At 43.5% G+C, this 13,890-nt stretch overlaps 1 protein-coding gene across 2 annotated transcripts; it reads right to left on the reverse strand.

The window, feature by feature from the left end:
• Positions 1–3,424: 3,424 nt before the first annotated feature.
• Positions 3,425–13,890, reverse strand: LOC120107949 (F-box protein PP2-B3-like). Of its 2 annotated transcripts, none has more exons than XM_039121478.1 (2): positions 13,541–13,890; positions 3,425–3,917 (listed from the first exon to the last, which is right to left on the reverse strand). In XM_039121478.1, the coding sequence occupies exons 1-2, from the start codon at positions 13,826–13,828 to the stop codon at positions 3,747–3,749; spliced, it is 459 nt and encodes a 152-aa protein (XP_038977406.1). In that variant the 5' UTR covers positions 13,829–13,890; the 3' UTR covers positions 3,425–3,746. The 2 variants fall into 2 exon arrangements, with proteins under 2 accessions (XP_038977406.1, XP_038977407.1); XM_039121479.1 differs by having other exon boundaries at positions 3,427–3,914; positions 13,541–13,884.

Genomic DNA, 13,890 nt, shown 5'->3' on the forward strand with positions numbered 1-13,890 from the left:
CCTAGTAGGAAACATTGGGCAGCTATTAAATAGGTTCTCAGATATCTCAAAGGTACTTCTAGAGTCTATTTATATTTTGGTAATGATAAACCTGTGTTGGATGGGTACACAAATGCAGATATGGTTGGTGATATAAATTCTTGAAAGTCCACATCAAGATACTTGATGACTTTTTCAGGAGGAGCAGTGTCATGGCAATCTAAGTTACAAGAATATATTGCTTTGTCCACTATAGAGGCTGAATATATTGCAGTTACAGAAGCTGATAAAGAACTTTTGTGGATAAAAAATTTTCTACAAGAGTTGGGCCAAGAACAAGAGAATTATATGCTTAATTGTGACAAGAGAAATCTAGATAATAAAAAGAGTCGAAAATGCCTGATTTTTTTGTAGCGCAGTCAAAGTGCCATCCATCTCTCGAAACATCCAATATTTCATTCAAGATCCAAGCATATTGATGTGCGATATCATTGGGCTCGGAATGCTTTGGAGATGAAGTTATTGTCTTGAAAAAAATCCATACTGACGATAATGGGTCAGATTAATGACTAAAATCTTGCCCATAGAAAAAATTATTGCTTGTAGAGAGAAAGCGGGCTTGGTGGAATTCCCACATGAGTCAGGAGGGGGGATTTGTTAGTGTGGTCCCTCCTCATATGGGACCCACCTCATTTGAATTTAAAAAAAATAAAGATAAAAAAGAAACACTGGCTTGGGTGAGTTAATCGCAAAGAAATCGTGGTGCGTGGGCCTCTATGAAAAACGAAAGATAAAAAAAAGGAAAAACTAGGAAGAAGAAGAGAAAAAAAATGTGCTCTTTGTCAGATGATCGGATAGTTGATTGTATCTAGATTTGGCTGAAATTTCAGTATATTGTTCTCGACATTAAGAGCTACAGGTTGAACGGTTTGGATCTTTGAAAATCCTTCTCTATTGATTATTTGAAGTATCAACACTGGATGAGATCTATTCTCTATTTTGCTGTTTATTGTTGAAATCCGCCTTATTGGTGATGAATGTTCTTGTTATAGAAGGTAAGATTAAATCTTGTTGATGTTTGTACAGCCTCTAGTTGAACTAGAGAAAATCTATTGTAATTCTATTATTCTAAATGGTGGAAGTTTTTAGCAGGACTAGCTCCCATGATGTTTTTTCCTTCACATAGAAGGATTTTTCAGGTTAAAAAATTGTGTTGCTTTTTGTGTGTGGATTGTTTGATTATTTTGCTTATTAATTGCTTGAGTAGATTGTAGAAATTATTGTTGCTTGATAAGTGATATCCTATTTAATTACACAAAGAGGGGAAAAAAGTTTGCGGCATCATTATTTCTTAATTGCATTTTTCCAACATTATAGATAAGGGGGGAAAAAGAACAAATGATTTAACATCATGTGTTTCTAACATGTAGGAAGGAGAGTAGCAACCCTATTCCATTCTTGCTTTTCCTTCTCATATTCATCATCTGCTACATGCCATGCTGTAATATCTTTGCCTCTCACTTGGAGCCACTTTGCTCCCTCCTCGCCATCTACAGCCTATTGACTTGTTTTTCCCTGCGATCTACAGCATGAATATCGCATGCCTTTTCTACCTTCCTTAGCCCTCATGCTTGTTCTTGTTGCATAGGGGGTTTAGTAGTCCCATCCTTCCTATTTCAAGAGATCTTTCGAACACGGTTCTTGTTCTCCAAGGGTTTGACTAGTTTTAGTCCATTGGTGTGAACTGGTTGATTTCTCACCGTTTTTTGGTAATTACTTTTGATTGTTGTGAGGAATTTATATGTATATATTCATGTATTTAGCTATGTGAAATCCTGAAAAACTGTATGAAATTTCTATATTTTGCATATCAAACATCAATAATGTCGTATTGAGAAAATATCTATATCTCACTACAAGAAAAAGGGGCTTTGGCGACGCTTTTTGAGGCTTTTACCGACGTTTATAAGCGTCGGTAATTTTCTTCCCGACGCTTTTCAAAGCATCACCAAAGCGTCGGCTATGTCGGGGTGGAAAAAAAATTGCTGACGCGTTTGAAAAGCGTCGCTAAAGGTTATTTTTAGCGACGCTTTTAAGCATCGCTAAAATCCGTCAAGCAGTTAAATTAGCGACGCTTTAAAGCGTCGTCATAAATTTTTTTTAAAGAAAAAATATATAAAAATACCCAAGAAAACCGCCGCCGAAGCCATCGCCGTGGCCGCCGTCGCCTCCTCATGATCCCCGCCATCTCCGCCTCCGCCGCATCCGCCGCCAACGCGGGGGCGGGCGATCTGGATGCTTCTCGAATGGAAACGGCGAGCTTGGCGAGATCTTTCTGGATTCTTTTATGGGACTGGACGGAGGACGCGACCCGGGCCTCGTCGCGCCACCGGATGGCGGTCTGGAGCTCAGACTGGGTTTCTTTGAGGGAGATGAGGACGGATCGGAAGGAGCCGTAGGCGTCGGCGAAGCGGAGGAAGTCGTCGAGGAGGCGGGCGGTCCAGGGGGTGGAGGAGCGGCGGCAGAGGGTGTCCTGGGCCTGGGGGAGCTGGTGGAGGTCGTCGAGGGAGGCGTGGAGGAGCTCGATCCGGGCGGGCACAGATCCAGTCCGGAGAGCTGGACTCCGGCTCCGGGCAAGACTGCCAGGACCGGAGGGCGCGGATCGAGATCGCGATCTCTAGAGAGAGAGAGAGGCGATGGGTACCTTGGCGGGGGAGAAGGAGAAGGGATCGGGGGCCTAGTGGCCTGAGAAGGCATGAAGCCGACGCCGGAGAAGAGGGAAGAAGCTCCATCGAACTCCATCGATGCCAGAGAAGAGGGATCGGGGACGTGGGTGGCCGCTCTCTCTCTCTCTCTCTCGCTTCTTGGAAGGGATCTGATCAAGAATCGGGAGGGGGTTAGAGATTTGTAAGGGAGGGGGTTTGAGGGATCGGGAGGGGGGAGGGGATTTGTAGAGAGGAGGGGGAGGGGGCGAGCGGCGGAGAGAGAAGGGGAGGGGGGCAGCTAGATGGGTTAGGGATCAGGAGGAATTTGCGGTGAGGAGAGGGGAGGGGGGATAATGGCCTCCGACGACGCTTTCTAAAGCGTCGTTGGGAGGAAAAAAAATAAAAAAAAAGGGAGATGGCTTTGGGATTTTTGCTTCCGCCGACGCTTAAAAGCGTCGGCCCAATCTACGGGTTGCGACGACGCTTATAAGCGTCGGCGGAACCTTTCGCGACGCTTATAAGCGTCGCCGGAAGCTAGACTTACTGACGCTCTTTAAAAGCGTCGGCAAATTTTGGCGCTTAGCAAAAATTACCGATGCTTCTACTTAGCGTCGGCAGACAAAAGTCGGGAAAGGTAGTTTTTCCTGTAGTGTCTCATTGTACGGTTAATTTACTTCTCCTTGAGTCTTGAGCTTCAAGACTTGGTGGGAACCTGGAGACGAAAGGTTGATTGAATATCGCATCAAGACAGTGTTTTTAGGTTCTCAGAGAACCAAACACAGTAAAATAGCTCAGGTAGAATATTCAGAGAGACGTCAAGAAGAAAACCAAGATATATTTTAGCATTTCTAACCTCCTGTTATAATCAGAAAAATTGCAAGCAGGATATAGCATTGTTGGGACGGTTTTGTGAGATCTATCTCTGCAATGTCAAATTATTGAAGTAGAAAGAATTCAATAGAAAGCCCACGTCGTCTTTATTTTATAACCCAGCAAATGGAATATCTCTTGCTTACACATGCATGCATGCATGCACCCAGACAGCTTGCTAAAACTTCGTTATTAGAATCCAAAAGAAATTTCTTCAAAAGTAGAGGGGTGGTGCACATACCTTGACTCAGGCAGAGAGATCCAACTCCAATATCGAGGTTCGTCACCCCATATAATTCTCATGCTTCTTGGACATATCATGTAGCATTTACCTCCAGTTGATCTCTCCAATTGAAAGCACTGCTATCCCACGAGAATTGAAAAAATAAAAGAAAAGCAAGAAAAAAAATCAATCTACTCACATAAGGAAACTATCAATATCACACTTCTAGTTTCTTGATGTCACGCCCCGGATCCGGATCCGTGACACGGCCGTGCTATTGCCGACTATCGCCCACACTAGCACGCAGCCTCATACAGGGGTAACAGGTAGCCAAAAAGGATTCATCCTTATATATTTATTAAAAGTTTGCAGTACAACCTTCAAGTTTGAAACCAAAAATACAGAACTTCTATGCTATTCAAATGTACAGAAGTATATAAGCTTCTCCAAAAATACGAAGCTCTGTAACAAAATAAAAACATATCTGATGGCGATCACTGGTGAGGATCTGAAAGAAAACGAAACATAAACAGATGTGAGCTACACGGCTCAGTAAGTAATCCTGCATAATCCTACCGGATCAACCAGTAGACTAAACATGTAAATCAGGGTTTTGAGAAGCTGACATGCATGTTTATCTAATAATCATCCTGGCATAATAAGTATGCAATTTAAACAAAGCAGTAGTGCAAATCACAAAATTTTCATATTATATGCATATGAAACCGTGCCCCCCGGCATGCCGTGGTCCTTTTACTCTCGGATGCTACTGCGAAGTCAGACTCGGCCACTGGCGGGGCCAGCTCAGTTACTATTCAGCCACTGGCGGGGCAAGCTCAGTTACTATTCAGCCACTGGCGGGGCAGTCCCAATTCCAATTCAGCCACTGGCGGGGCAGGCTCAGTTACTATTCAGCCACTGGCGGGGCAGCTCAGTTACTATTCAGCCACTGGCGGCTCAGTCATTCTCAGTAGCATCTTTGAGCCCATTATAGTGCCTCTGGGCTAGCTAAGACTTTATAAACTTACATGCATGATTATAATATCAGTATCATCATGTTGCATACATAGCCATAGCTTCTGGGATCATTAAAGTTACTTATGCATTGTAACATATCATGTATGAAACATATATACTTAAAATAAATGCTTAGGAAACATTAATAACATAACATGATCCATAACAGGATTAGGACAGGTTACTTACATACACGATTCACAACAAGATTAAAACAAGTTACTTACTCTCTTCACAAATCATGTATACAATTCAAATTGTATGAAAAACTCTGGTTCATCATATAAAACGTAATACAGGATCTACGATAAGATTAAGGCAGATTACTTACAGTGATTCGTTTTCTTCCAAGTTTCTTACGTCCTGGTGACAGATCCTAAGTCACCTACAATCATGTCATAATAACAATATGTTATTTCCTTTTCTACCTGAAATTTAGCCCAAGCCTAATTCCTCTGTATTTGGGGTCTTGGCTGGGCTCATAAGTCTTAATTGGCCTTCCGATTGGCCACTAAGCTTAATTCCCAGCTTAATTGGGTTTAATTTCGGGTTTAGGGTCACTGTGACCCGTTTGGGCCTGAGTCAGGGTCAATCCGGGATCAATTTGGCCCCCAAATTAATTACATTGGCTTGAATTGGGCTTTAATTGGGCCGATTTCCATTAGTTTGGTCTGTTAGGACCAATTCCAGCCGAATTGGGTTTGGGCCTCATTCCATTTGGGTTTAATTTTGGTTAAATTTATAGTCTGGCTTGTCCAGACTTAGCCCAATTTGATTGGGCTCGGGTTTAGTCAAATTTGGCTAAACCCTTTCCCTTTTTCTTTTTCTTTTTCTTTTTTTCTTTTTTTTTTCTTTGGGCTTAACGGGTTGCGGGTTCGGATTCGGATCCGACCCGCGAACCCGTTATCAGGGTTTTTCTCCCCCCCTTCCAGAGGCTTCCGCCTCTTCATCTCCCGCTCTCCTCTCTCTCCTCTCTTTTCTCCTTCGTCTCCACCGAACCCATGCCTCCGGCCGGCCCTCCGGCTCCCCTTCTTCTCCTCCGGCCGGATCTACGGCCTCCTCTCTCTCTCGGTCACTCCCTCTTCTTTTCTCTCTTCCACTCTTTTCCTCTCCTTTTCTCTCTTTCTCCTCGTTTCCGACCGAAAGCCCTAGCCCTTTCGGCCTTTCGTCCCCACCGAACCCTCCGTCTCCTCCCTTTCTTCTCTCGCAGGCGACCGGGGAGACGAGGCTCCCCTCCGATCCACCGACCGAGGCGGAGCTTCCCCCCGGAGCACTGGCGGAAGAAAGGCCGGCCCCCCTTCCTCTTCTCTGAAGCGATGCCGGAGAAGAGGAGTGCCAGGAAGTTGGGTCGCGGCTGGATCTCCTCCGGGAGATCTCCCCCCTGCTCCGACCACGGTGAGGTAAGGCCGGGGTCCAAGAATGAAGCCTCTTCGGTCCGGTGAGTTCATTCTAATTTTTCCTCCTTGGTTCTTCCTTCCGGCACCACCACCCCTTGCCGGAGAAGAGGTGGTGGTCCGGCCGGGGCTGGCGGCCCTGTGGCCGCCTCTGTTGTCGTCCCGGCCAGATCTGGCGGCCCGGGTTGCTCCCCGAACCCCAAGGTACCCGCGGCCGAGGCCGCGGTGTCCGGTTCGTCAACAGGCCGAGCCCGGTTGGGTTCGGTCCGGATGGTCGCGGCCTGTGAGTCCGACCCGACCCGGGCTTGTGGGTTTTTCTCCCTCTCCTGTGCCGGCCTCCTCCCCTCTATTTCACTGTTGACACAGAGGGGAAGAGCACCCCACAGAGGGGTTTCCTTACTTCTGTTAAATCCTAACCTAAAAAAAAACTCCTTACCTTGGCCGGTTGTAGTCGGCAGTGCTTCCTCCCTAGTAGTCCTTCCTTTCCCAGAGCTTCAGGGCTCCTTGGCCTTAGGCTCCAGGGCTTCGGCTCTCTCTCTCGTTCAAAGTTTAGGGAGTCTGTGACTTGGGGTTGCCGGCAGAGGCTTAAATAATTGTTTAGAGGATGAAACCCCCCTCTGAGAGGTCCCATCCTCTCCTTTCCTCCATACTCCGGGACTGGCCGCCGCCCCCTGTCTCCGGCGCGCCGGCATCGGCTGCCAGCAGGGGGTGAGGTAACCCTTCCCTGTCGGTCTTATCCCTTCATTTTTTTTTCCGTACCATTATAATAACCATTAAAATAATACTGCCCACAGTGAAATTTGGGCCCAAACCCCTAACTGGGCCTACTTCTTATTGGGCCTAGTAGGTTCTGGGCTCGGACATTACATCCTACCCCCCTTAAAATAAATTTCGTCCTCGAAATTAAACATACCTTAGGTTCTGGTTTTTAAAAGTAGTCAACCATTGAGTCATCCTCGAGATCTCAGTTAGTCTTTCTCTCAGAGTACCTACTCCCAAGATTTCGACATAAAGAATTACGACATACAAAGTCATGGCATTTCAAAACTTAATCCCTTCCATCTATGATATAGGAGTTCCTTTGATCTCTTCCAAAAGAGGACTAATCTTCCCACCTTAGATTTTAAATGCTATAATCCTTGGCCCAAGAAATTAATTGCTTTCGATTAAGTCCACACAAGAATCGTAATCGGCTTAATAGAAATAGGTGAGAGCATTAACATCAAACACTTTTCTCCATTAGAATTCTAATTCAAATTTTTCAATAATTCTATTCATCAATACAGTTTCATCATTAGATCTTATCAAAAGAATAAGGTCTAACATTTTTAGATTTGATTCTTTTGGTAGGTGATCTAAATCAAACTTTTCTCTTATACACAAAAATCTACATCTCAATTCTGAATAAGAACTTCGAGTTTCTTTGTCAAAGTATCAACTGCTCTCGATTACCCGATCTATCACAAGATTAGATCATAAACAACTTCAATCCACCCTTGATAGATATTCATCAAAGTCAATTGACAACCTCAATTTCTTTCAATCGAATAAAGGATGGATATTAATTAAAAAAAATTCAAGCTTCAAATTTAGGAGGGAGAAGGTTCATACCAACATATTCTAGATCCAAGATCAAAATCGATGATCTATTAATTCATGTCAAAAGATGCTAAGAAGTTTCTTAGCATGACGTAAAACTGGAGAATCTAGGATAGCACAGTGCTATCCAAAAATCAGAACATTCTCCTTTTATTTATCCAGAAAAATCTTACTACACAGGAAAACAGATCAAATCTTTTGTTATTAAAACTTTCCGAATCAAAAGAATAATACTTCTGGCCAACTTAGATTAATAATTCAGATCACTATGTTTTCGCTGCGCATTCTGATCAAATTCCTTTGAATTCACAAATAACTTTTGATCAACATACTATTTGCCTACAAACAAAACTATTTAATTCCTCATCTGTATTTGCATTTCAAATCTTTCCTCCATCTTGATCGAATGTTACTTAGCCAAAACTTCTTTTTACTTTTCCGTGAGCGAGTAAAGAAAGGGTATCCCAACATAAGATCCTCTTAAATAAGCGACAACGCTTTAAATGAATTTTAGATTTTTAACAACTTCATTTATTGAAAATAAGCCTTCTTTCCTAATACGAGATAAGCTCTCAAGTCATCTTAGGACATTTTAAGCTCGAAATTGTGTAAACTTCTGAAAATTATTTCTCAATATCCCAATCTTATATTAGGTATCTTTAAATTGCATGAACAATAATCTACCCTACTTTAGCATTGCTAGAAGGTGATTCTGGATCTCACATCCCCGTTAAAAGAAAAGGATGTATACTTTTGTTGTAATATCTCTATTTAAAAATCTTCTTCTTTTGTACTCTTTCCACTAGACGATGATATGTGGAATTATCATCCATAACTTTCAGCTTCCTCATGAAACAATTTAAACTTGCTTCTTCGTGATAAATGAAAGCATTTAATAATTGCCCCTCTATTAGAGATAAAATAATTTATTTCAAATCTTACAAGCATGATCACTAAATACAAACTCCTGCAACATCATGTGCTATTGGGCATGTTCCCATATCAACTCTATTGCTGATTCCGCTCGCATTTCCTAATGACCCCATGTCATCATCATTTTCTCTCTTTTTTTTTGTGTCAAAACTTCAACTAATATTCATTTAATTGATTTATCACAGGATCACAAACTACTGCACTTTATCCATAGTAGAACATTTGAGCCTAAAATATTCTTCAACATTGAAAATTATTCTCAGAATTTACTAAATGACTTCCAATCGAAATATTAATCTTGCATTATAATTTGAAAAGATCTAATATTTCACATTCCAAGTAAACAAAGGAGAAACTCTTAAATCTCATCCTCAAATATATTTTCTTCTTATATAACAGTTTCATGCATAATTGTCATACAGATTTCGAATATTCATCTTCGAAGAATAAAAATATCTTTCCTTGTCCAAGCCTTAAACAACTTATGAATGAACACTATCTTGGTATCAAAATAATCAACTTCAAACTAGAAATAATATCCACAGTACTCAGTATCAAGTTAAACTTCCAAAATCACATATATACTGATATGCAATGTACTTTAATACTCCACTTAATATTAGTCAAAATATACTTTAATCGTAATCCAAATACAAATTACTCCATCGAGAAATCTCCAAACTAGCTTATTCTTATTTTGCCATGGCTTGCTAGCATTCTGATTCAACATACCAAAATCCTTAGTAGTCTTAAGTCTTGAATTCTAATACCATAACTATCACAATCATGCCCCTAGAATGGCTTTGCATTAGCCCTAGCTTCTTTCTTTTTGTTGCTCATTATCACCTATCAAAATATTTGTGTCAAGCAATTTTCGTGACTGACCGATGATACAACCAATAAAATCTTTTCTTTCCTTTCCGGTTATGCGGAATCTCACTAAATGAGACTTAACTACCCATTTCCTTATTAAAGCTTAAAATTTTTACTCATGATTAACCTATTGCTCTGATACCACTAGAATGTCACTCCCCGGATCCGGATCCGTGACACGGCCGTACTATTGCCGACTATCGCCCACACTAGCACGCAGCCTCATACAGGGGTAACAGGTAGCCAAAAAGGATTCATCCTTATATATTTATTAAAAGTTTGCAGTACAACCTTCAAGTTTGAAACCAAAAATACAGAACTTCTATGCTATTCAAATGTACAGAAGTATATAAGCTTCTCCAAAAATACGAAGCTCTGTAACAAAATAAAAACATATCTGATGGCGATCATTGGTGAGGATCTGAAAGAAAACGAAACATAAACAGATGTGAGCTATACGGCTCAGTAAGTAATCCTGCATAATCCTACCGGATCAACCAGTAGACTAAACATGTAAATCAGGGTTTTGAGAAGCTGACATGCATGTTTATCTAATAATCATCCTGGCATAATAAGTATGCAATTTAAACAAAGCAGTAGTGCAAATCACAAAATTTTCATATTATATGCATATGAAACCGTGCCCCCCGGCATGCCGTGGTCCTTTTACTCTCGGATGCTACTGCGAAGTCAGACTCGGCCACTGGCGGGGCCAGCTCAGTTACTATTCAGCCACTGGCGGGGCAAGCTCAGTTACTATTCAGCCACTGGCGGGGCAGGCCCAATTCCAATTCAGCCACTGGCGGGGCAGGCTCAGTTACTATTCAGCCACTGGCGGGGCAGCTCAGTTACTATTCAGCCACTGGCGGCTCAGTCATTCTCAGTAGCATCTTTGAGCCCATTATAGTGCCTCTGGGCTAGCTAAGACTTTATAAACTTACATGCATGATTATAATATCAGTATCATCATGTTGCATACATAGCCATAGCTTCTGGGATCATTAAAGTTACTTATGCATTGTAACATATCATGTATGAAACATATATACTTAAAATAAATGCTTAGGAAACATTAATAACATAACATGATCCATAACAGGATTAGGACAGGTTACTTACATACACGATTCACAACAAGATTAAAACAAGTTACTTACTCTCTTCACAAATCATGTATACAATTCAAATTGTATGAAAAACTCTGGTTCATCTTATAAAACGTAATACAGGATCTACGATAAGATTAAGGCAGATTACTTACAGTGATTCGTTTTCTCCCAAGTTTCTTACGTCCTGGTGACAGATCCTAAGTCACCTACAATCATGTCATAATAACAATATGTTATTTCCTTTTCTACCTGAAATTTAGCCCAAGCCTAATTCCTCTGTATTTGGGGTCTTGGCTGGGCTCATAAGTCTTAATTGGCCTTCCGATTGGCCACTAAGCTTAATTTCCAGCTTAATTGGGTTTAATTTCGGGTTTAGGGTCACTGTGACCCGTTTGGGCCTGAGTCAGGGTCAATCCGGGATCAATTTGGCCCCCAAATTAATTACATTGGCTTGAATTGGGCTTTAATTGGGCCGATTTCCATTAGTTTGGTCTGTTAGGACCAATTCCAGCCGAATTGGGTTTGGGGCTCATTTCATTTGGGTTTAATTTTGGTTAAATTTATAGTCTGGCTTGTCCAGACTTCGCCCAATTTGATTGGGCTCGGGTTTAGTCAAATTTGGCTAAACCCTTTCCCTTTTTCTTTTTCTTTTTTTTTTTCTTTTTTTTTTTTCTTTGGGCTTAACAGGTTGCGGGTTCGAATTCGGATCCGACCCGCGAACCCGTTATCAGGGTTTTTCTCCCCCCCTTCCAGAGGCTTCCGCCTCTTCATCTCCCGCTCTCCTCTCTCTCCTCTCTTTTCTCCTTCGTCTCCACCGAACCCATGCCTCCGGCCGGCCCTCCGGCTCCCCTTCTTCTCCTCCGGCCGGATCTACGGCCTCCTCTCTCTCTCGGTCACTCCCTCTTCTTTTCTCTCTTCCACTCTTTTCCTCTCCTTTTCTCTCTTCTCCTCGTTTCCGATCGAAAGCCCTAGCCCTTTCGGCCTTTCGTCCCCACCGAACCCTCCGTCTCCTCCCTTTCTTCTCTCGCAGGCGACCGGGGAGACGAGGCTCCCCTCCGATCCACCGACCGAGGCGGAGCTTCCCCCCGGAGCACTGGCGGAAGAAAGGCCGGCCCCCCTTCCTCTTCTCCGAAGCGATGCCGGAGAAGAGGAGTGCCGGGAAGTTGGGTCGCGGCTGGATCTCCTCCGGGAGATCTCCCCCCTGCTCCGACCACGGTGAGGTAAGGCCGGGGTCCAAGAATGAAGCCTCTTCGGTCCGGTGAGTTCATTCTAATTTTTCCTCCTTGGTTCTTCCTTCCGGCACCACCACCCCTTGCCGGAGAAGAGGTGGTGGTCCGGCCGGGGCTGGCGGCCCTGTGGCCGCCTCTGTTGTCGTCCCGGCCAGATCTGGCGGCCCGGGTTGCCCCCCGAACCCCAAGGTACCCGCGGCCGAGGCCGCGGTGTCCGGTTCGTCAACAGGCCGAGCTCGGTTGGGTTCGGTCCGGATGGTCGCGGCCTGTGAGTCCGACCCGACCCGGGCTTGTGGGTTTTTCTCCCTCTCCTGTGCCGGCCTCCTCCCCTCTATTTCACTGTTGACACAGAGGGGAAGAGCACCCCACAGAGGGGTTTCCTTACTTCTGTTAAACCCTAACCTAAAAAAAAACTCCTTACCTTGGCCGGTTGTAGTCGGCAGTGCTTCCTCCCTAGTAGTCCTTCCTTTCCCAGAGCTTCAGGGCTCCTTGGCCTTAGGCTCCAGAGCTTCGGCTCTCTCTCTCTCGTTCAAAGTTTAGGGAGTCTGTGACTTGGGGTTGCCGGCAGAGGCTTAAATAATTGTTTAGAGGATGAAACCCCCCTCTGAGAGGTCCCATCCTCTCCTTTCCTCCATACTCCGGGACTGGCCGCCGCCCCCCGTCTCCGGCGCGCCGGCATCGGCTGCCAGCAGGGGGTGAGGTAACCCTTCCCTGTCGGTCTTATCCCTTCATTTTTTTTTTCCGTACCATTATAATAACCATTAAAATAATACTGCCCACAGTGAAATTTGGGCCCAAACCCCTAACTGGGCCTACTTTTTATTGGGCCTAGTAGGTTCTGGGCCCGGACATTACACTTGAAGCTAGGGAAAGTGCACAATAAGCTAATATTAGTAGACAGAGCCAGCGTGGTGCTCAAAGATTTATTTGATTCTTTCTACATAATATGATCCAATAATCTAAAAATTGCAAAATTTTCTGCTATCTTTCACAAAGAGAGAGGGAGGAATGATTATGTCAAAAGAAAACAAAATGATATAAAAATTATCCTTGTAATCAATTAAAAAAAATTGGCAGTGCGACATTTAGGATGTACATAATGTCTGCTTGTAATAAATAGTAAAATTAGATATCTATCAATCTATCTACATATATCAAACAAATTGGAGAGAGAAAGTTTACTCCTCCCAAAAAATAGGAAAAATGAAAGAAAGATCATAGAAAATCATGGCCTCCCTAAGCGCCACAACATACCTCTCCTGCTCCTCCTACTTAAACTGAAATTTTTAAATAAACACTATTCTTAATTATTTGATATAAACAAAAGGAATAAGTGCCTCTTCCACTTCTCGATGTAGTATCTTCCAAATACAAAGAGTCACCTTCCTTTCTTTCAGCAAACCATTTCTCCCTTTTTTATAAGAAATAATATGCGCAATGGATATGCCATAATTGAACCAAAAATTATATGAAAAAATATTCTAATCAGATGCTACTACATGGCATTAGAGAAAAACCCCGCAGTTTCTGAATTAAAAAAAAAAAAAAAAAACAGAAAGGAAGGAAGGAAGAAACGCAGGAGAGAAGGGATCATTCCGCTTGAACTCACCAGCCTGCCGCCATCGACGAGAATGGAGTCGCAGAGGCGGAAATAGAGTTCCCTCTTCGAAGAGTACTCGACCGGTTCAACGGCCCGGGACAGGATCGGCTGGTAATCGGACGGCAGGAACCGCTCCCACACAGCGTCGGAACTCGCCGCGGAGCGGAAGGCGGCCGAGACGAGCGCCGCCCGGCACGAATCACGAGGAGTCGTGAGGGAGAGCACGTGCGAGATGCAGTCCTCCGGCAACCTGCCGATGTGCCCGCAGCCTTCGGACTCCTCTCCTCGCCCCGCCATTGATTGCTGTTTGGCTTTCAGAGGGAACAAGCTTCAGTTTATAGGGGAAGGAATGGAGGAGG

Source organism: Phoenix dactylifera, unplaced genomic scaffold (assembly GCF_009389715.1).
Source record: "Phoenix dactylifera cultivar Barhee BC4 unplaced genomic scaffold, palm_55x_up_171113_PBpolish2nd_filt_p 001090F, whole genome shotgun sequence".
NCBI lineage: Eukaryota > Viridiplantae > Streptophyta > Magnoliopsida > Arecales > Arecaceae > Phoenix > Phoenix dactylifera.

Excerpts from the sequence above, each read along its gene's own strand:
- LOC120107949 (XM_039121478.1), bottom strand. The coding sequence starts at position 13,828 with ATGGCGGGGCGAGGAGAGGAGTCCGAAGGCTGCGGGCACATCGGCAGG. Across the intron at positions 3,918-13,540 it reads TCGTCGATGGCGGCAGGCTG|CAGTGCTTTCAATTGGAGAG; the intron begins GTGAGTTCAAGC and ends CTCGTGGGATAG.